The sequence below is a fragment of the Anolis carolinensis genome, unplaced genomic scaffold (assembly GCF_035594765.1).
Source record: "Anolis carolinensis isolate JA03-04 unplaced genomic scaffold, rAnoCar3.1.pri scaffold_74, whole genome shotgun sequence".
NCBI classification, from domain to species: domain Eukaryota; kingdom Metazoa; phylum Chordata; class Lepidosauria; order Squamata; family Dactyloidae; genus Anolis; species Anolis carolinensis.
The window spans coordinates 33,706-57,500 of record NW_026943883.1 but is presented as its reverse complement, the minus strand read 5'-3'; the positions used below and the strand labels follow the sequence as shown (position 1 = coordinate 57,500).

The 23,795-nt window shown below is 34.9% G+C and overlaps 1 protein-coding gene across 1 annotated transcript in view; it reads left to right on the top strand.

Moving 5' to 3' along the window:
* LOC134295079 (ubiquitin-protein ligase E3B) overlaps nt 1-23,795 on the top strand; it is a 48,710-nt gene that overhangs the window by 23,925 nt on the left and 990 nt on the right. The window contains exons 8-15 of the mRNA XM_062967010.1: nt 588-764; nt 6,340-6,450; nt 9,261-9,398; nt 12,262-12,327; nt 12,430-12,488; nt 13,615-13,797; nt 17,821-17,932; nt 20,090-20,182. Coding sequence (XP_062823080.1) covers nt 588-764; nt 6,340-6,450; nt 9,261-9,398; nt 12,262-12,327; nt 12,430-12,488; nt 13,615-13,797; nt 17,821-17,932; nt 20,090-20,182 — 939 coding nt within the window. The remainder of the gene's footprint in view (nt 1-587; nt 765-6,339; nt 6,451-9,260; nt 9,399-12,261; nt 12,328-12,429; nt 12,489-13,614; nt 13,798-17,820; nt 17,933-20,089; nt 20,183-23,795) is intronic.

Below are 23,795 nucleotides of genomic sequence, written 5' to 3'. Positions count from 1 at the left end.
AACATTATATATATTATATATAATATAATAATATATATTATAATATATATATATATATAATATATATATAATTTATAATATATATATATAATATATATATATAATATATATAATATATATATATATAAAATAATAATATAATAATAATATATAATATTTTATTATGATATTTAATAAAAATATAAAATAGTCTATTTTATTATGATATTTAATAATAATATATAATAATATATCATATGGTGATAGTCTATTATGATATTTAATAATGATATATAATATAAGATGACATATTGTATTTAATATAATAATATATATAATGTATAATATGATAACATAAAATATTCTATTGTATTATGATATTTAATAAAAATATATAATAATAGATGACATAATATTCTATTGTATATATAATATATATATATATATATATATATATAATGTATATTATAACATAAAATATTCTATTTTATTCTGATATTTAATAATAATATATAATATAAGATATATAATATTCGATTGTATTTAATATAACAATATATATAATAATGTATAATATGATAACATAAAATAGTCTCTGTTCCTTCTAGGACGGCTACGAGCAGCTGCGTCAGTTGTCTCAGAACGCCATGAAGGGGGTCATCCGGGTCAAGTTCGTGAACGACCTCGGGGTCGACGAGGCCGGCATCGACCAAGATGGCGTCTTCAAGGAGTTCCTGGAGGAGATCATCAAGAAGGTCTTCGACCCCGCTCTCAACCTCTTCAAGGTAAGCAACACCACTACGATTATTACTACAGTATATTATTATTATTATTATTATTATTATTATTATTATTATTATTATTATTATTATTATTTTATTGTATGACACAGCAAACAAGATAGATATGAACTTTCCATGCAATGTTTTGTTGTGCCAGTTGTCAGCTCTAGTTTGTAGTGCGGTTTTCTTGTACTGATTCTGCTCTAGTTTGTAGTGCGGTTTTCTTGTACTGATTCTGCTCTAGTTTGTAGTGCGGTTTTCTTGTACTGATTCTGCTCTAGTTCGTAGTGCGGTTTTCTTGTACTGATTCTGCTCTAGTTTGTAGTGCGGTTTTCTTGTACTGATTCTGCTCTAGTTTGTAATGCGGTTTTCTTGTACTGATTCTGCTCTAGTTTGTAGTGCGGTTTTCTTCTACTGATTCTGCTCTAGTTTGTAGTGCGGTTTTCTTGTACTGATTCTGCTCTACTTCGTAGTGCGGTTTTCTTGTACTGATTCTGCTCTAGTTTGTAATGCGGTTTTCTTGTACTGATTCTGCTCTAGTTTGTAGTGCGGTTTTCTTGTACTGATTCTGCTCTACTTCGTAGTGCGGTTTTCTTGTATTGATTCTGCTCTACTTCGTAGTGCGGTTTTCTTGTACTGATTCTGCTCTAGTTTGTAGTGCGGTTTTCTTGTACTGATTCTGCTCTAGTTTGTAATGCGGTTTTCTTGTACTGATTCTGCTCTAGTTCGTAGTGCGGTTTTCTTGTACTGATTCTGCTCTAGTTCGTAGTGCGGTTTTCTTGTACTGATTCTGCTCTACTTCGTAGTGCGGTTTTCTTGTACTGATTCTGCTCTAGTTCGTAGTGCGGTTTTCTTGTACTGATTCTGCTCTAGTTTGTAATGCGGTTTTCTTGTACTGATTCTGCTCTAGTTTGTAGTGCGGTTTTCTTGTACTGATTCTGCTCTAGTTTGTAGTGCGGTTTTCTTGTACTGATTCTGCTCTAGTTTGTAGTACTGTTTTCTTGTACTGATTCTGCTCTACTTCGTAGTGCGGTTTTCTTGTACTGATTCTGCTCTACTTCGTAGTGCGGTTTTCTTGTACTGATTCTGCCCTAGTTTGTAGTGCGGTTTTCTTGTACTGATTCTGCTCTAGTTCGTAGTGCGGTTTTCTTGTACTGATTCTGCTCTAGTTTGTAGTGCGGTTTTCTTGTACTGATTCTGCTCTAGTTTGTAATGCGGGTTTCTTGTACTGATTCTGCTCTAGTTTGTAGTGCGGTTTTCTTGTACTGATTCTGCTCTACTTCGTAGTGCGGTTTTCTTGTACTGATTCTGCTCTAGTTTGTAATGCGGTTTTCTTGTACTGATTCTGCTCTAGTTTGTAGTGCGGTTTTCTTGTACTGATTCTGCTCTAGTTGGTAGTGCGGTTTTCTTGTACTGATTCTGCTCTACTTCGTAGTGCGGTTTTCTTGTACTGATTCTGCTCTACTTCGTAGTGCGGTTTTCTTGTATTGATTCTGCTCTACTTCGTAGTGCGGTTTTCTTGTACTGATTCTGCTCTACTTCGTAGTGCGGTTTTCTTGTACTGATTCTGCTCTACTTCGTAGTGCGGTTTTCTTGTACTGATTCTGCTCTACTTCGTAGTGCGGTTTTCTTGTATTGATTCTGCTCTACTTCGTAGTGCGGTTTTCTTGTACTGATTCTGCTCTACTTCGTAGTGCGGTTTTCTTGTACTGATTCTGCTCTACTTCGTAGTGCGGTTTTCTTGTACTGATTCTGCTCTACTTCGTAGTGCGGTTTTCTTGTATTGATTCTGCTCTACTTCGTAGTGCGGTTTTCTTGTACTGATTCTGCTCTAGTTTGTAATGCGGTTTTCTTGTACTGATTCTGCTCTAGTTTGTAGTGCGGTTTTCTTGTACTGATTCTGCTCTAGTTTGTAGTGCGGTTTTCTTGTACTGATTCTGCTCTACTTCGTAGTGCGGTTTTCTTGTACTGATTCTGCTCTAGTTCGTAGTGCGGTTTTCTTGTACTGATTCTGCTCTAGTTTGTAATGCGGTTTTCTTGTACTGATTCTGCTCTAGTTTGTAGTGCGGTTTTCTTGTACTGATTCTGCTCTAGTTTGTAGTGCGGTTTTCTTGTACTGATTCTGCTCTAGTTTGTAGTACTGTTTTCTTGTACTGATTCTGCTCTACTTCGTAGTGCGGTTTTCTTGTACTGATTCTGCTCTACTTCGTAGTGCGGTTTTCTTGTACTGATTCTGCCCTAGTTTGTAGTGCGGTTTTCTTGTACTGATTCTGCTCTAGTTTGTAGTGCGGTTTTCTTGTACTGATTCTGCTCTACTTCGTAGTGCGGTTTTCTTGTACTGATTCTGCTCTAGTTTGTAGTGCGGTTTTCTTGTACTGATTCTGCTCTAGTTCGTAGTGCGGTTTTCTTGTACTGATTCTGCTCTAGTTTGTAGTGCGGTTTTCTTGTACTGATTCTGCTCTAGTTCGTAGTGCGGTTTTCTTGTACTGATTCTGCTCTAGTTCGTAGTGCGGTTTTCTTGTACTGATTCTGCTCTAGTTTGTAGTGCGGTTATCTTGTACTGATTCTGCTCTAGTTTGTAGTGCGGTTTTCTTGTACTGATTCTGCTCTAGTTTGTAGTGCGGTTTTCTTGTACTGATTCTGCTCTACTTCGTAGTGCGGTTTTCTTGTACTGATTCTGCTCTACTTCGTAGTGCGGTTTTCTTGTACTGATTCTGCTCTAGTTCGTAGTGCGGTTTTCTTGTACTGATTCTGCTCTAGTTTGTAGTGCGGTTTTCTTGTACTGATTCTGCTCTAGTTCGTAGTGCGGTTTTCTTGTACTGATTCTGCTCTAGTTCGTAGTGCGGTTTTCTTGTACTGATTCTGCTCTAGTTTGTAGTGCGGTTTTCTTGTACTGATTCTGCTCTACTTCGTAGTGCGGTTTTCTTGTACTGATTCTGCTCTAGTTCATAGCGTGGTTTTCTTGTACTGATTCTGCTCTAGTTCGTAGTGCGGTTTTCTTGTACTGATTCTGCTCTACTTCGTAGTGCGGTTTTCTTGTACTGATTCTGCTCTAGTTTGTAGTGCGGTTTTCTTGTACTGATTCTGCTCTAGTTCGTAGTGCGGTTTTCTTGTACTGATTCTGCTCTAGTTTGTAGTGCGGTTTTCTTGTACTGATTCTGCTCTACTTCGTAGTGCGGTTTTCTTGTACTGATTCTGCTCTAGTTCGTAGTGCGGTTTTCTTGTACTGATTCTGCTCTAGTTTGTAGTGCGGTTATCTTGTACTGATTCTGCTCTAGTTCGTAGTGCGGTTTTCTTGTACTGATTCTGCTCTAGTTTGTAGTGCGGTTTTCTTGTACTGATTCTGCTCTAGTTCGTAGTGCGGTTTTCTTGTACTGATTCTGCTCTAGTTCGTAGCGCGGTTTTCTTGTACTGATTCTGCTCTAGTTCGTAGTGCGGTTTTCTTGTACTGATTCTGCTCTAGTTCGTAGTGCGGTTTTCTTGTACTGATTCTGCTCTAGTTTGTAGTGCGGTTTTCTTGTACTGATTCTGCTCTACTTCGTAGTGCGGTTTTCTTGTACTGATTCTGCTCTAGTTCGTAGTGCTGGTTTCTTGTACTGATTCTGCTCTAGTTTGTAGTGCGGTTTTCTTGTACTGATTCTGCTCTAGTTCGTAGTGCGGTTTTCTTGTACTGATTCTGCTCTACTTCGTAGTGCGGTTTTCTTGTACTGATTCTGCTCTAGTTCGTAGTGCTGGTTTCTTGTACTGATTCTGCTCTAGTTTGTAGTGCGGTTTTCTTGTACTGATTCTGCTCTAGTTTGTAGTGCGGTTTTCTTGTACTGATTCTGCTCTAGTTTGTAGTGCGGTTTTCTTGTACTGATTCTGCTCTAGTTTGTAGTGCGGTTTTCTTGTACTGATTCTGCTCTAGTTTGTAATGCGGTTTTCTTGTACTGATTCTGCTCTAGTTTGTAGTGCGGTTTTCTTGTACTGATTCTGCTCGAGTTCGTAGTGCGGTTTTCTTGTACTGATTCTGCTCTAGTTTGTAGTGCGGTTTTCTTGTACTGATTCTGCTCTAGTTCGTAGTGCGGTTTTCTTGTACTGATTCTGCTCTAGTTTGTAGTGCGGTTTTCATGTACTGATTCTGCTCTAGTTTGTAGTGCGGTTTTCTTGTACTGATTCTGCTCTAGTTTGTAGTGCGGTTTTCATGTACTGATTCTGCTCTAGTTTGTAGTGCGGTTTTCTTGTACTGATTCTGCTCTAGTTTGTAGTGCGGTTTTCTTGTACTGATTCTGCTCTAGTTTGTAGTGCGGTTTTCATGTACTGATTCTGCTCTAGTTTGTAGTGCGGTTTTCTTGTACTGATTCTGCTCTAGTTTGTAGTGCGGTTTTCATGTACTGATTCTGCTCTAGTTTGTAGTGCGGTTTTGTTGTACTGATTCTGCTCTAGTTCGTAGTGCGGGTTTCTTGTACTGATTCTGCTCTAGTTCGTAGTGCGGTTTTCTTGTACTGATTCTGCTCTAGTTCGTAGTGCGGTTTTCTTGTACTGATTCTGCTCTAGTTTGTAGTGCGGTTTTCATGTACTGATTCTGCTCTAGTTTGTAGTGCGGTTTTCTTGTACTGATTCTGCTCTAGTTTGTAGTGCGGTTTTCTTGTACTGATTCTGCTCTAGTTCGTAGTGCGGTTTTCTTGTACTGATTCTGCTCTAGTTTGTAGTGCGGTTTTCTTGTACTGATTCTGCTCTACTTCGTAGTGCGGTTTTCATGTACTGATTCTGCTCTAGTTTGTAGTGCGGTTTTCTTGTACTGATTCTGCTCTACTTCGTAGTGCGGTTTTCTTGTACTGATTCTGCTCTAGTTTGTAGTGCGGTTTTCATGTACTGATTCTGCTCTAGTTTGTAGTGCGGTTTTCTTGTACTGATTCTGCTCTAGTTTGTAGTGCGGTTTTCTTGTACTGATTCTGCTCTAGTTTGTAGTGCGGTTTTCTTGTACTGATTCTGCTCTAGTTTGTAGTGCGGTTTTCTTGTACTGATTCTGCTCTAGTTTGTAGTGCGGTTTTCTTGTACTGATTCTGCTCTAGTTCGTAGTGCGGTTTTCTTGTACTGATTCTGCTCTAGTTCGTAGTGCGGTTTTTTTGTACTGATTCTACTCTAGTTCGTAGTGCGGTTTTCTTGTACTGATTCTGCTCTAGTTTGTAGTGCGGTTTTCTTGTACTGATTCTGCTCTAGTTTGTAGTGCGGTTTTCTTGTACTGATTCTGCTCTAGTTTGTAGTGCGGTTTTCTTGTACTGATTCTGCTCTAGTTTGTAGTGCGCTTTTCTTGTACTGATTCTGCTCTAGTTTGTAGTGCGGTTTTCTTGTACTGATTCTGCTCTAGTTTGTAGTGCGGTTTTCTTGTACTGATTCTGCTCTACTTCGTAGTGCGGTTTTCTTGTACTGATTCTGCTCTAGTTTGTAGTGCGGTTTTCTTGTACTGGTTTTTTGTCTGCTGTACTTTGTGGACTTTCTGATTTTTTTATTATGATTATTATTTCATATTATCTGCATGTAATTATATATTATATTATATTATATTATATTATATTATATATTATGTATCCCACAGACCACGAGTGGGGACGAGCGGTTGTATCCATCCCCAACGTCGTACATCCACGAGAATTACCTACAACTCTTTGAATTCGTCGGAAAAATGCTCGGGAAGGCTGTCTACGAGGTCAGAAAAATACCAAATATTGATAATAATATTTAATATAATTTATTTTTATATTATTTTAAATATTATTTATAAAATGTATTACTTATAAAATGATATAGAAATAAAAATAACGTAATTCAAAATATGGATAACACAAAAATAATATGATACGATATAATAAAAAAATTGCCAGCATAATAAAACTACTATAACACAATATTAATATAATGATATAGGAATATAAAGAGTAGAATAAAAATATCACAATAACATATGACTTAATAAAATAATAAAAAACATAATGCTATGTGAATATAATGATAAAATATGATGATAATAATAATGTAATGTGATATAATATATTGATATAATAAAAATAAGGATATGATAATAAAATAATATAATATATTGATATAATAAAAATAAGGATATGATAATAAAATAAAATAATATAATATATTGATATAATAAAAATGATATATATAATATAATATATTGGTATAATAAAAACAATTTATGATATTAATATAATAAGAATATACATAATACAAAAATAATACACCACAACAACATACTATATAATATAGTAATAAAATATTATAATATAGTGATAAAATAATATTGATATAATTAAAAATAATAAAAATAACAGCTTCACACCCGATCATAATATAATATGGTCACAATAATAATAATAATAATAATAATATTTAATAATAATAAAAGTAAAGTGATATAATATATTGATATAATAAAAATAAGGATATGATAATAAAATAATATAATATATTGATATAATAAAAATAAGGATATGATAATAAAATAAAATAATATAATATATTGATATAATAAAAATAATATATATAATATAATATATTGGTATAATAAAAACAATTTATGATATTAATATAATAAGAATATACATAATACAAAAGTAATACACCACAACAACATACTATATAATATAGTAATAAAATATTATAATATAGTGATAAAATAATATTGATATAATAAAAATAATGATATGATATAATATAATATAGTGGTATAATAAAAACAATTTATGATATTAATATAATAAGAATATACATAATACAAAAGTAATACACCACAACAACATACTATATAATATAGTAATAAAATATTATAATATAGTGATAAAATAATATTGATATAATAAAAAGAATGATATGATATAATATAATATAGTAGTATAATAAAAACAATTTATGATATTAATATAATAAGACTATACATAATATAACATACTATATAATATAGTAATAAAATATTATAATATAGTGATAAAATAATATTGATATAATAAAAATAATGATATGATATAATATAATATAGTGGTATAATAAAAACAATTTATGATATTAATATAATAAGAATATACATAATACAACATACTATATAATATAGTAATAAAATATTATAATATAGTGATAAAATAATATTGATATAATAAATAATAATAATCATAATTTAATGATGTTGATCATAATATAATATGGTCACAACAACAATAATAATAATAATAATATCATTTGATAATAATAAAAGTAAAGTGATATAATATATTGATATAATAAAAATAAGGATATGATAATAAAATAAAATAATATAACATATTGATATAATAAAAATAATGATATATATAATATAATATATTGGTATAATAAAAACAATTTATGATATTAATATAATAAGAATATACATAATACAAAAGTAATACACCACAACAACATACTATATAATATAGTAATAAAATATTATAATATAGTGATAATAATAATATATAATATATAAAAAAATAAAAAAAAATAAAAAATATAATAATAAATAAATAATAAAAATAATAAAAAATAATAAAAATAATAGCTTCACACCCGATCATAATATAATATGGTCACAATAATAATAATAATAATATCATTTAATAATAATAAAAGTAAAGTGATATAATATATTGATATAATAAAAATAAGGATATGATAATAAAATAATATAATATATTGATATAATAAAAATAAGGATATGATAATAAAATAAAATAATATAATATATTGGTATAATAAAAACAATTTATGATATTAATATAATAAGAATATACATAATACAAAAGTAATACACCACAACAACATACTATATAATATAGTAATAAAATATTATAATATAGTGATAATAATAATATATAATATATAAAAAAATAAAAAAAATAAAAAATATAATAATAAATAAATAATAAAAATAATAAAAAATAATAAAAATAATAGCTTCACACCCGATCATAATATAATATGGTCACAATAATAATAATAATAATATCATTTAATAATAATAAAAGTAAAGTGATATAATATATTAATATAATAAAAATAAAGATATGATAATAAAATATATAATATATTGATATATTGATAAATTATATAAATTATATAATATAGTGATAATAATAATATATAATATATAAAAAATAAAAATAATAAAAAATGTAATAAAAAATAAATAATAAAAATAATAAAAAATAATAAAAATAATAGCTTCACACCCGATCATAATATAATATGGTCACAATAATAATAATAATAATAATAATAATAAAAGTAAAGTGATATAATATATTGATATAATAAAAAATATTAGACCCATGCCCGATCATAAGGTTATCATATAATAGGAGAAATAATATAATTTAATATGATAATGAGGATTGATGATGATGTCCCCATGTGTATAAAGGACAACCCCTACCTCTATTATATTGTATTATTATTATTATTATTATTATTATTGTTATCATTATGTGTCTGTTGGGCCAGGGGATCGTGGTGGACGTCCCGTTTGCGTCGTTCTTCCTGAGCCAGGTTCTGGGCCACCACCACAGCCTCTTCTACAGCTCCGTCGACGAGCTCCCCTCACTCGACTCCGAGTTCTACAAGAACCTCACCTCCATCAAGGTGAACACACAGTGTCCTGTTATTATTATTATTATTATTATTATTATTATATTATTATTATATTATTATTATATTTACTATTATATTAGTACATTTATATATGGATGCAGTGCTCAGGCACAGCCACAAGGGGGCAGCATAGAAATATTATTATTATTATTATTATTATTATTATTATTATTATTATTATTATTATATATTATATTATATAAATATATATATATATATATATATATATATATATATTATATTTACTATTATATTAGTAAATTTATATATGGGTGCAGTGATCAGGCACAGCCACAAGGGGGCAGCATAGAAATATTATTATTATTGTATATATATATATATATTATATTTACTATTATATTAGTACATTTATATATGGATGCAGTGCTCAGGCACAGCCACAAGGGGGCAGCATAGAAATATTATTATTATTATTATTATTATTATTATTATTATATATTATTATTATATTTACTATTATATTAGTACATTTATATATGGATGCAGTGCTCAGGCACAGCCACAAGGGGGCAGCATAGAAATATTATTATTATTATTATTATTATTATTATTATTATTATTATTATATTTACTATTATATTAGTACATTTATATATGGATGCAGTGCTCAGGCACAGCCACAAGGGGGCAGCATAGAAATATTATTATTATTATTATTATATATATTATTATTATATTTACTATTATATCAGTACATTTATATATGGATGCAGTGCTCAGGCACAGCCACAAGGGGGCAGCATAGAAATATTATTATTATTATTATTATATATATTATTATTATATTTACTATTATATCAGTACATTTATATATGGATGCAGTGCTCAGGCACAGCCACAAGGGGGCAGCATAGAAATATTATTATTATTATATATATTATATATATATATATATTATCTTTACTGTTATATTAGTACAGTTATATATGGATGCAGTGCTTAGGCACAGCCACAAGGGGGCAGCATAGATATATATATATATATATATATATATATATATATATATATATATTTATTATTATTATATTTACTATTATTTTAGTACATTTATATATGGATGCAGTGCTCAGGCGCGGCCACAAGGGGGCAGCATAGAAATATATATATATATATATATATATATATATATATATATATATATATTATATTTACTATTATATTAGTACAGTTATATATGGATGCAGTGCTCAGGCACAGCCACAAGGGGGCAGCATAGAAATATTACTATTATTATTATTATTATTATTATTATTATATTATTATTATTATTATATTTACTATTATATTAGTACATTTATATATGGATGCAGTGCTCAGGCACAGCCACAAGGGGGCAGCATAGAAATATTACTATTATTATTATTATTATTATTATTATTATATTATTATTATTATTATTATATTTACTATTATATTAGTACATTTATATATGGATGCAGTGCTCAGGCACAGCCACAAGGGGGCAGCATAGAAATATTATTATTATATATATATATTATATATATATATTATTATATTTACTATTATATCAGTACATTTATATATGGATGCAGTGCTCAGGCACAGCCACAAGGGGGCAGCATAGAAATATTATTATTATATATATATATTATATATATTATTATTATATTTACTATTATATTAGTACATTTATATATGGATGCAGTGCTCAGGCACAGCCACAAGGGGGCAGCATAGAAATATTACTATTATTATTATTATTATTATTATTATTATATTATTATTATTATTATATTTACTATTATATTAGTACATTTATATATGGATGCAGTGCTCAGGCACAGCCACAAGGGGGCAGCATAGAAATATTACTATTATTATTATTATTATTATTATTATTATTATTATATTATTATTATTATTATTATATTTACTATTATATTAGTACATTTATATATGGATGCAGTGCTCAGGCACAGCCACAAGGGGGCAGCATAGAAATATTATTATTATATATATATTATATATATATATATTATTATATTTACTATTATATCAGTACATTTATATATGGATGCAGTGCTCAGGCACAGCCACAAGGGGGCAGCATAGAAATATTATTATTATATATATATATTATATATATATATTATTATATTTACTATTATATTAGTACATTTATATATGGATGCAGTGCTCAGGCACAGCCACAAGGGGGCAGCATAGAAATATTACTATTATTATTATTATTATTATTATTATTATTATTATTATTATTATATTTACTATTATATTAGTACATTTATATATGGATGCAGTGCTCAGGCACAGCCACAAGGGGGCAGCATAGAAATATTACTATTATTATTATTATTATTATTATTATTATTATATTATTATTATTATTATATTTACTATTATATTAGTACATTTATATATGGATGCAGTGCTCAGGCACAGCCACAAGGGGGCAGCATAGAAATATTATTATTATATATATATATTATATATATATATTATTATATTTACTATTATATTAGTACATTTATATATGGATGCAGTGCTCAGGCACAGCCACAAGGGGGCAGCATAGAAATATTATTATTAATTATTATTATTATTATTATTATTATTGCTATATGGATGCAGTGATCAGACGTGGCCACAAGGGGGCAGCATAGACAGGATCAACTGTATACTTACATATGATTATATTTATTATATGTATTACTATATTTATTATTATTTTAATTATTATATTAGTACATTTATGTATGGATGCAGTGATCAGACGTGGCCACAAGGGGGCAGCATAGAAATATTATTATTATTATTATTATTATTATTATTATTATCCTTTCTCGTCCTCAAGCGTTATGACGGTGATGTCAGCGACTTGGGCCTGACGCTCTCTTATGACGAAGACGTCATGGGACAGGTATGATTAATATTTATGTTAATTATTAATAATTATTATATTTATTGACATCTCCACGGAACCTTGTTAATTATTAATTCATTTATTTCTTCCGTCCGGCAGCTTGTTTGCCACGAACTCGTTCCGGGCGGGAAGACCATCCCTGTCACGAACGAGAACAAGTAAGTTCGGAAACAGGAAGTCCCGCCCCCCTATTCCTCCTCACTTCCTGTTTCCAAATACGACCCCTAGAAGATCTACTTCCTCTCTTCCCCAGCTCCTTTGGAAGCAGGAAGTCCTGCCTCCCCATTCCTCATCACTTCCTGTTTTTGTATACAGACTCTTTGGGGAACAGGAAGTCCCGCCTCCACTTCCTCCTCACTTCCTGTTTCCAAGTACGACCCCTAGAAGGCCTACTTCCTCCTTAATCCAGCTCACTCTCAAGGGAAACAGGAAGTCCCGCCTCCTTTTCCTGGCTTCCTGTTTCCAAAGGAAGAGCTCAGAGATACTTCCTGACTTCTCCAGCTTGGAGAAGGCTTCCTTTGGAAACAGGAAGTGAAATAGAGGTGGTGGGATTTCCTGTTTCCACAGGAGGCCTTCTAGGGGTTCGTACATTGACTTCCTTTGGGAAACAGGAATTCCCGCCTCCACTTCCTCCTCACTTCCTGTTTCCAAAGGAGGCCTTCTAGTGGGTCTTACATTAACTTCCTTTGGGAAACAGGAAGTCCCGCCTCCACTTCCTCCTCACATCAAATAGGACCTGTAGAAGATCTACTTCCTTCTCGAGCTTGGAGAGGAAGGCCTCCTTTGGAAACCGGAAGTGAGGAGGAAGTGGAGGTGGGACTTCCTGTTTCCCAAAGGAAGTTAATGTACGACCCCCTAGAAGACCTCCTTTGGAAACAGGAAGTGAAATAGAGGCGTTGGGATTTCCTGTTTCCAAAGGAGGTCTTCTAGGGGGTCGTACATTAACTTCCTTTGGGAAACAGGAAGTCCCGCCTCCACTTCCTCCTCACTTCTGGTTTCCAAATACAGCCCCTGGAAGGCCTACTTCCTCCTTACTCCAGCTACTTTGGAAACAGGAAGTCCTGCCTCCAGTTCCTCCTCACTTCCTGTTTTCATATACGACCCCCTGGAAACAGGAAGTGAGGAGGCGGGACTTCCTACTTCCAAAGGAGGACTTCCTTTCAGATTTGGGAGACGGGGAGTCCTCTGTGGGGGGGGGGGAGAGGGGAAGTCCCGCCCCCTGCTCCTCCCAATTCCCGCGCGCTCACTTCCTGTGTGCCCTCTTCCTCTTCCTCCCGGGCGCAGGATCAGCTACATCCACCTGATGGCGCACTTCCGGATGCACACGCAGATCAAGAGCCAGGCCGCCGCCTTCATCGGGGGCTTCCGCTCCATCATCCGCCCCGACTGGATCCGCGTCTTCTCCGCCCCGGAGCTCCAGAGGCTCATCTCCGGGGACAACGCCCAGATCGACCTCGAGGACCTCAAGTGAGGAGGACGGGGATGATGGGGATGATGATAAGAATGAGGAGGACATCAAGGATGGAGATCGTGAGGAGGATGGTGGGGATGATGATGATAAGGATGGTGGGGGTCATCTCCAGATTGACCTCGAGGACCTCAAGTGAGGAGGATGGGGATGATGGGGATGGTGATAAGAATGAGGAGGACATCAAGGATGGAGATCGTGAGGAGGATGGTGGGGATGATGAGGATGATGGAATGAGGAGGACAATGATGAGCAGGGTGATGATGATGAGGAGGAGGATGGTGAGGATGATGATGATAAGAATGAGGAGGACATCAAGGATGGAGATCATGAGGAGAAGGTTGGTGAGGAGGAGGAGGATGGTGGGGATGATGAGGATGATGGAATGAGGAGGAGGAGGAGGAGGATGGTGAGGATGATGATGATAAGGATGGTGGGGGTCATCTCCAGATTGACCTCGAGGACCTCAAGTGAGGAGGATGGGGATGATGGGGAGGATGATAAGAATGAGGAGGACATCAAGGATGGAGATCATGAGGAGGATGGTGGGGATGATGAGGATGATGGAATGATGAGGACAATGATGAGTAGGGTGATGATGAGGAGGAGGAGGATGGTGAGGATGATGATGATAAGGATGAGGAGGACATCAAGGATGGAGATCATGAGGAGAAGGTTGGTGAGGAGGAGGAGGATGGTGGGGATGATGAGGATGATGGAATGAGGAGGACAATGATGAGCAGGGTGATGATGAGGAGGAGGAGGATGGTGAGGATGATGATGATAAGGATGAGGAGGACATCAAGGATGGAGATCATGAGGAGAAGGTTGGTGAGGAGGAGGAGGATGGTGGGGATGATGAGGATGATGGAATGAGGAGGACAATGATGAGCAGGGTGATGATGAGGAGGAGGAGGATGGTGAGGATGATGATGATAAGGATGAGGAGGACATCAAGGATGGAGATCATGAGGAGAAGGTTGGTGAGGAGGAGGAGGATGGTGGGGATGATGAGGATGATGGAATGAGGAGGACAATGATGAGCAGGGTGATGATGAGGAGGAGGAGGATGGTGAGGATGATGATGATAAGGATGAGGAGGACATCAAGGATGGAGATCATGAGGAGAAGGTTGGTGAGGAGGAGGAGGATGGTGGGGATGATGAGGATGATGGAATGAGGAGGACAATGATGAGCAGGGTGATGATGAGGAGGAGGAGGAGGAGGATGATGATAAGGATGGTGGGGGTCATCTCCAGATTGACCTCGAGGACCTCAAGTGAGGAGGATGGGGATGATGGGGAGGATGATAAGAATGAGGAGGACATCAAGGATGGAGATCATGAGGAGGATGGTGGGGATGATGAGGATGATGGAATGATGAGGACAATGATGAGTAGGGTGATGATGATGAGGAGGAGGATGGTGAGGATGATGATGATAAGAATGAGGAGGACATCAAGGATGGAGATCATGAGGAGAAGGTTGGTGAGGAGGAGGAGGATGGTGGGGATGATGAGGATGATGGAATGAGGAGGACAATGATGAGCAGGGTGATGATGAGGAGGAGGAGGAGGATGATGATGATAAGGATGGTGGGGGTCATCTCCAGATTGACCTCGAGGACCTCAAGTGAGGAGGATGGGGATGATGGGGAGGATGATAAGAATGAGGAGGACATCAAGGATGGAGATCATGAGGAGGATGGTGGGGATGATGAGGATGATGGAATGATGAGGACAATGATGAGTAGGGTGATGATGAGGAGGAGGAGGATGGTGAGGATGATGATGATAAGAATGAGGAGGACATCAAGGATGGAGATCATGAGGAGAAGGTTGGTGAGGAGGAGGAGGATGGTGGGGATGATGAGGATGATGGAATGAGGAGGACAATGATGAGCAGGGTGATGATGAGGAGGAGGAGGAGGATGATGATGATAAGGATGGTGGGGGTCATCTCCAGATTGACCTCGAGGACCTCAAGTGAGGAGGATGGGGATGATGGGGATGATGGGGATGATGATAAGAATGAGGAGGACATCAAGGATGGAGATCATGAGGAGGATGGTGGGGATGATGAGGATGATGGAATGAGGAGGACAATGATGAGCAGGGTGATGATGAGGAGGAGGATGGTGAGGATGATGATGATAAGGATGGTGGGGGTCATCTCCAGATTGACCTCGAGGACCTCAAGTGAGGAGGATGGGGATGATGGGGATGATGGGGATGATGATAAGAATGAGGAGGACATCAAGGATGGAGATCATGAGGAGGATGGTGGGGATGATGAGGATGATGGAATGAGGAGGACAATGATGAGCAGGGTGATGATGATGATGATGAGGATGATGATGATAAGGATGGTGGGGGTGATGTCCAGATTGACCTCGAGGACCTCAAGTGAGGAGGATGGGGATGGGGATGATGGGGATGATGATAAGAATGAGGAGGACATCAAGGATGGAGATCGTGAGGAGGATGGTGGGGATGATGAGGATGATGGAATGATGAGGACAATGATGAGCAGGGTGATGATGATGAGGAGGAGGATGGTGAGGATGATGATGATAAGGATGGTGGGGGTCATCTCCAGATTGACCTCGAGGACCTCAAGTGAGGACACCGGGGAGGGTCCCCCAAAATTATTTCGTAATCACAATAAGAAAAATACATAAGATTATCACCTAATAATAATATTTATTTCTCACTCGAACTCGAAATTATTCCATATAAATAATAATGTCCTTTTAAAAAAAACAAAGTGGAAGAAGAGAACCTAACAATCCATAAAACCTCAATCACCCTCTGGTATGTGAGAGCCCCTCCATAAATGGGCTACAGAGAAGATTCTGTACAACAAAACCTGTTGGAATCTACCAGCGTGTGTTTTGGTGCTTTCTTACCCACAGCACAATTGGGAGAAGAGAACCTAACAATCCATAAAACCTCAATGACCCTCTGGTATGTGAGAGCCCCTCCATAAATGGGCCAAAGAAAAGGTTCTGGTATTCTGTACAACAAAACCTGTTGGAATCTACCAGCGTGTGTCTTGGTGCTTTTTCTGGTGGAAGACTGACCCACAGCACAACGGGGAGAAGAGAACTTGACAATTTGTGCAGAATACCAGAACCTTCTCTTTGGCCCATTTATATAGGGGCTCTCACATACCAGAGGGTGATTGAGGTTTTGTGGATTGTGAGGTTCTCTTCTCCCAGTTGTGCTGTGGGTCAGTCTTCCACCAGAAAAAGCACCAAGACACACGCTGGTATATTCTAAGAGGTTTTATTGTGCAGAATACCAGAACCTTCTCTTTGGCCCATTTATATAGGGGCTCTCACATACCAGAGGGTGATTGAGGTTTTGTGGATTGTGAGGTTCTCTTCTCCCAGTTGTGCTGTGGGTCAGTCTTCCGCCAGAAAAAGCACCAAGACACACGCTGGTATATTCTAAGAGGTTTTATTGTACAGAATACCAGAACCTTCTCTTTGGCCCATTTATATAGGGGCTCTCACATACCAGAGGGTGATTGAGGTTTTGTGGATTGTGAGGTTCTCTTCTCCCAGTTGTGCTGTGGGTCAGTCTTCCACCAGAAAAAGCACCAAGACACACGCTGGTATATTCTAAGAGGTTTTATTGTGCAGAATACCAGAACCTTCTCTTTGGCCCATTTATATAGGGGCTCTCACATACCAGAGGGTGATTGAGGTTTTGTGGATTGTGAGGTTCTCTTCTCCCAGTTGTGCTGTGGGTCAGTCTTCCGCCAGAAAAAGCACCAAGACACACGCTGGTATATTCTAAGAGGTTTTATTGTACAGAATACCAGAACCTTCTCTTTGGCCCATTTATATAGGGGCTCTCACATACCAAAGGGTCATTGAGGTTTTATGGCTGGCTCTGTGTCTGGAGATGTCAAAGATGGATATCGGCGAGCTTGACGGGATCCCCGAAATGATTTCGTAATAATAACGAGAGAAATACATGATATTAATGATTATTATTAATGTATAATGATTTCAGGAAGCACACGGTGTACTACGGGGGTTTCCACGGGAGCCACCGGGTGATCCTGTGGTTGTGGGACATCCTGGCCAACGACTTCTCTCCCGACGAAAGAGCCATGTTCCTCAAGGTGAGCGGACATCTGCCGGGAGGGCTTTGGTGGGACTCCCACCCAGATATATATATAGAGATATTATATTACTGTGTCTGAGTCTGGTGGTGTTGGTCAGTCTACATGAGGTTGTATTGATGCTGTGACCTCCACCTTCTTTATACTCACATTAGTCGTAGTATTTGAAGTCTGTTACCTTCTTCCATTTTTGTGTTGATTGATAATTGCTTGAGATCCCTGTTGTCTTTGGTTTGTTGTTAGTTGTAATGTCTGTTTCTGCTGAGTGCGGTTTATATTTTCATTGTGGTACAATAGTCTTTTTTTTTTGCCTGTGTAGGTGTTTATTATTATTGTTGTTGTTGTGATTATGAAGGTTGGATAAGTTAGATGCTACTGTATTTTTTGGAGGCCCAGTGTAGCATTGACTGGCCTCTCAGCCTCAGTGCCTGGCTGTTTCTTGCCTGTGATGGTGTTGATTCTTGTTGTTGTTGTTGTTGTCATTGTTATTATTGTAATTGTTTTTTTGGAGGCCAAGTGTGAATGTAGGGATTGGGGAGGTGGATGAGTTGTGTTGTCAAATTTTGTATTTGTTATAGTCACAATGCGTTGTTGTAAGTATTGTGGGTCCGGATTGTGGTTTTGTGGTGTGGTTGTGTTGTTACAACTGAGAGGCAAGGCTTTTGTGTTGTGTTGCGAAGTTTTGTATTTCTGGGGCATTTAGTTGTGTTGTTATAGTCACAATACATTGTTGTGAGTTTTGTGGGTCTGGATTGTGGTTTTGTGGTGTGGTTGTGTTGTTACAACCGGGAGAAAAGGCTTTTGTGTTGTGTTGTCAAGTTTTGTATTTCTGGGGCATTTAGTTGTGTTGTTATAGTCACAATGCACTGTTGTGAGTTTTGTGGGTCCAGATTGTGGTTTTGTGGTGTGGTTGTGTTGTTACAATTGGGAGGGAATGCTTTTGTGTTGTGTTGCCAAGTTTCGTATTTCTCGGGTGTTTAGTTGTGTTGTTATAGTCATGATGCGTTGTTGTGAGTTTTGTGGGTCGAGTGTGGTTTTGTGGTGTGGTTGTGTTGTTACAACTGGGAGGCAAGGCTTTTGCATTGTTTTGCCAAGTTATGTATTTCTGGGGCGTTTAGTTGTGTTGTTATAGTCATGATGCGTTGTTGTGAGTTTTGTACATCCGGATTGTGGTTTTGTGTTGTGGTTGTGTTCTTACAACTGGGATGCAAGGCTTTTGCGTTGTGTTGTCAAATTTTGTATTTCTGGGGCGTTTAGTTGTGTTGTTATAGTCATGATGCGTTGTTGTGAGTTTTGTACATCCAGATTGTGGTTTTGTGTTGTGGTTGTGTTCTTACAACTGGGATGCAAGGCTTTTGCGTTGTGTTGTCAAATTTTGTATTTCTGGGGCGTTTAGTTGTGTTATAGTCATGATGCGTTGTTGTGAGTTTTGTGGGTACGGATTGTGGTTTTGTGGTGTGGTTGTGTTGTTACAACCAGGAGAAAAGGCTTTTGTGTTGTGTTGTCAAGTTTTGTGTTTCTGGGGCGTTTAGTTGTGTTGTTATAGTCATGATGCGTTGTTGTGAGTTTTGTGGGTCCAGATTGTGGTTTTGTGTTGTGGTTGTGTTCTTACAACTGGGAGGCAAGGCTTTTGCGTTGTGTTGTCAAATTTTGTATTTCTGGAGCGTTTTGTTGTGTTATAGTCACGATGCGTTGTTGTGAGTTTTATGGGTCCAGATTGTGGTTTTGTGGTGTGATTGTGTTGTTACAACCTGGAGGGAAGGCTTTTGCATTGTGTTGCCAAGTTTTGTATTTCTGGGGCGTTTAGTTGTGTTGTTATAGTCACGATGCGTTGTTGTGAGTTTTATGGGTCCTGTGTGGTTTTTTGGTGTGGTTGTGTTGTTACAACTGGGAGGCAAGGCTTTTGCATTGTGTTGCCAAGTTTTGTATTTCTGGGGTGTTTAGTTGTGTTGTTATTGCATGATGCGTTGTTGTGAGTTTTGTGCGTCTGGATTGTGGTTTTGTGGTGTGGTTGTGTTGTTGTAACCTGGAGGCAAGCCTTTTGCATTGTGTTGCCAAATTTCGTATTTCTGGGATGTTTGGTTTTGTTGTTATAGTCACTGCGCAAACAACTTTATCCTTTTATATAGATAGATATATATCTGTCTTCTTTCCCAGTTTGTGACCAGTTGCTCCCGCCCTCCGCTACTGGGATTTGCCTACCTCAAGCCCCCGTTCTCCATCCGCTGCGTTGAAGTTTCGGACGATCAGGTAGGCCAATAATAATAATAATAATAATAATAATAATAATAATAATAATAATAATAATAATAATAATAAACTTGTTATTATTTAAGTATTATTTTTATATTACTAATATATTTATTATTAGTAGTATTATATCTCAATATTATATGATTACATTTCCATTACTATTATATGTATATTATTTAATTTCCATTATTGTTTTCATTATTATAATATATTTATTAGTATTATATTAACAATAATGTTATTGTAATAATATATTTTTATTATTTATATATTACTAATATATTTATTATTAGTAGTATTATATCTCAATATTATATGATTACATTTCCATTACTATTATAAGTATATTATTTAATTTCCATTATTGTTTTCATTATATTAGTATTATATAAAATATGTTATATATATTTGTTAAATCAGTATTATATATTATAATATATATATTTATTATATCAATATCATTATATGTTAAATCAGTATTATATATTAAAATATCTATATTTGTTAAATCAGTTTTATATATTAAAATATATATATTTATTATATCAGTTTTATATATTAAAATATATATATTTATTATATCAATATTAAAATATCTATATTTGTTAAATCAGTTTTATATATTAAAATATATATATTTATTATATCAATATTAAAATATCTATATTTGTTAAATCAGTATTATATATTAAAATATATATATTTATTATATCAGTTTTATATATTAAAATATATATATTTATTATATCAATATTAAAATATCTATATTTGTTAAATCAGTTTTATATATTAAAATATATATATTTATTATATCAATATTAAAATATCTATATTTGTTAAATCAGTTTTATATATTAATATATATATATTTATTATATCAATATTAAAATATCTATATTTGTTAAATCAGTATTATATATTAAAATATATATATTTATTATATCAATATTAAAATATCTATATTTGTTAAATCGGTATTATATACAGTAGAGTCTCACTTATCCAACACTCGCTTATCCAACATTCTGGATTAGCCAAGGCATTTTTGTAATCAATGTTTTCAATATATCGTGATATTTTGGTGCTAAATTCGTAAATACAGTAATTACAACACAACATGACTGCGCATTGAACTAGGTTTTCTGTCAAATTTGTTGTATAACATGATGTTTTTGTGCTTCATTTGTAAAATCATAACCTAATTTTATGTTTAATAGGCTTTTCCTTAATCCCTCCTTATTATCCAAGATATTCGCTTATCCAAGCTTCTGCCGGCCCGTTTAGCTTGGATAAGTGAGACTCTACTGTATATATAATATATATCAGTATTATATTATATATAACATTTATTATATTAGTATTGTATGTTATATATATATATGTTTATTAGTATTATATATTATTACAATATTTATTATTATTATTATTATTATTATTATTATTATTATTATTATTATATTTATTAAAGTATTTCCATGATGATGATGATATGTCTGCATGCGTGACGGTGGCGGTGTTGTTGGTTTGTTGTGATGGACTACAAAATAGAGTCCTGCGCCTGAACATGCTCAGTACAATTGCCTGTCTAAGCACTTAGTGAGTCTCCCTTCGGGGAGATGGGGCGGGCTAGAAAAATAAAGTTTATTATTATTTTATATGTCTGAATGTGTGATGGCGGTGTTGCTGGTAACATTAAAAGACAAATAATACCATTATATATATATATGTATAACATTAGTATTGTATGACATATATATCTATATATATAAAAGGCTTTTGGCATCACGGCGACTCACAAAACAACAAAACCCAACACCCCCCAAACTCTAAAATTGGCAACACAATCCATCATCCCTGCCTCCAGTAAGTTACAACACAATCACACAAAAACCACAATCACAACACCAAAAAAAGGCCAAAACCCACAACAGGCAATGTACGCATGCGCGCGGAACTCAAAGTATTTTTCGGGACAGGGACCATGGGCGGGAACTTCTACTACAGTAGAGTCTCACTTATCCAACACTCACTTATCCAACATTCTGGATTATCCAACGCATTTTTGGAGTCAATATTTTCAATGCATTGTGATATTTTGGTGCTAAATTTGTAAATATAGTAATTACTACATAGCATTAATGCGTAATGAACTACTTTTTCTGTCAAATTTGTTGTGTAACATAATGTTTGGGTGCTTAATTTGTAAAATCATAACCTATTTTGATGTTTAATAGGCTTTTTCTTAATCTCTCCTTATTATCCAACATATTCGCTTATCCAACGTTCTGCCGGCCCGTTTATGTTGGATAAGTGAGACTCTACTGTATTCTTATTCTTATTGCCATGTTTTCTATATTTTGTAATATATATATATATAAAATACAAAATAATAAATACAGCCAGACATTGGAGCTGCAAGGATATTCAGTGCAATTCAACCCGACCAATAAAAGATTAACCTTCGCAAAAGGCGACCAGGCTTTGAAACAGTGATACTACTCTGAAGCTGACCAACCAAAGATTTCCCCTAGGTAGCAAGCACCCAGGCTTTGAACCACCGAGGCTATTCATTACAATTCTACCCCCCTAAAAGGCAACTACCTAACCTTCCAAGCAGCAAGCCTATTCCTTTCTATTCCACCTCACCAAACAAGGATTCCCATAAGAAAATGGCCAGGCTTTCAGGCTACAAAGCTATTCACTGTTATTCCACCTACCTAACAAAGAATTCCCATACGCCACAGCAACGCGTGGCCGGGCACAGCTAGTCTATATATATAAAAGAGTGATGGCATCACGGCGACCCACAAAACAACAAAACTACAGGCCCCCCAACCTCGAAATTTGACAACACAACCCATCATTCACGCCTCTAGGTTGATACAACAAAAAGAAAAGAAAAATAAAGTCCTAATTAGAGAAAAAGGAATAATTGCTTTTATCCAATTGCTGCCAGTTAGAAGGCTAAGCTCCGCTCACTTGGTCTCCTAGCAACCCACTCAGCCCAGGGGACCCTTTACCTTAACTACCACCAATTCCTCAATACTTTATTTCCCATACCACCAGACTTCGCCACAGCAACGCGTGGCCGGGCACAGCTAGTCTATATACAGTAGAGTCTCACTTATCCAACATAAACGGGCCGGCAGAATGTTGGATAAGCGAATATGTTGGATAATAAGGAGAGATTAAGAAGAAGCCTATTAAACACCAAATTAGGTTATGATTTTACAAATGAAGCACCAAAACATCATGTTAGACAACAAATTTGGCAGAAAAAGTAGTTCAATACGCAGTAATGTTATGTAGTAATTACTGTATTTATGAATTTAGTACCAAAATATCACAATATATTGAAAACATTGACTACAAAAATGCGTTGGATAATCCAGAATGTTGGATCAGCGAGTGTTGGATGAGTGAGACTCTACTGTAGTATGTAATGAATATATATTGTATCAATGTTATAATGATATATAATAAATAATATAAAATAAATAATAATATAATAACAACAATATATGAAACAATAGAAAACAAAATAATTCATAATGTAACAAAAATAAAATAATATTAATTATAAATTAAATAAAAGAATTAATAATATAAC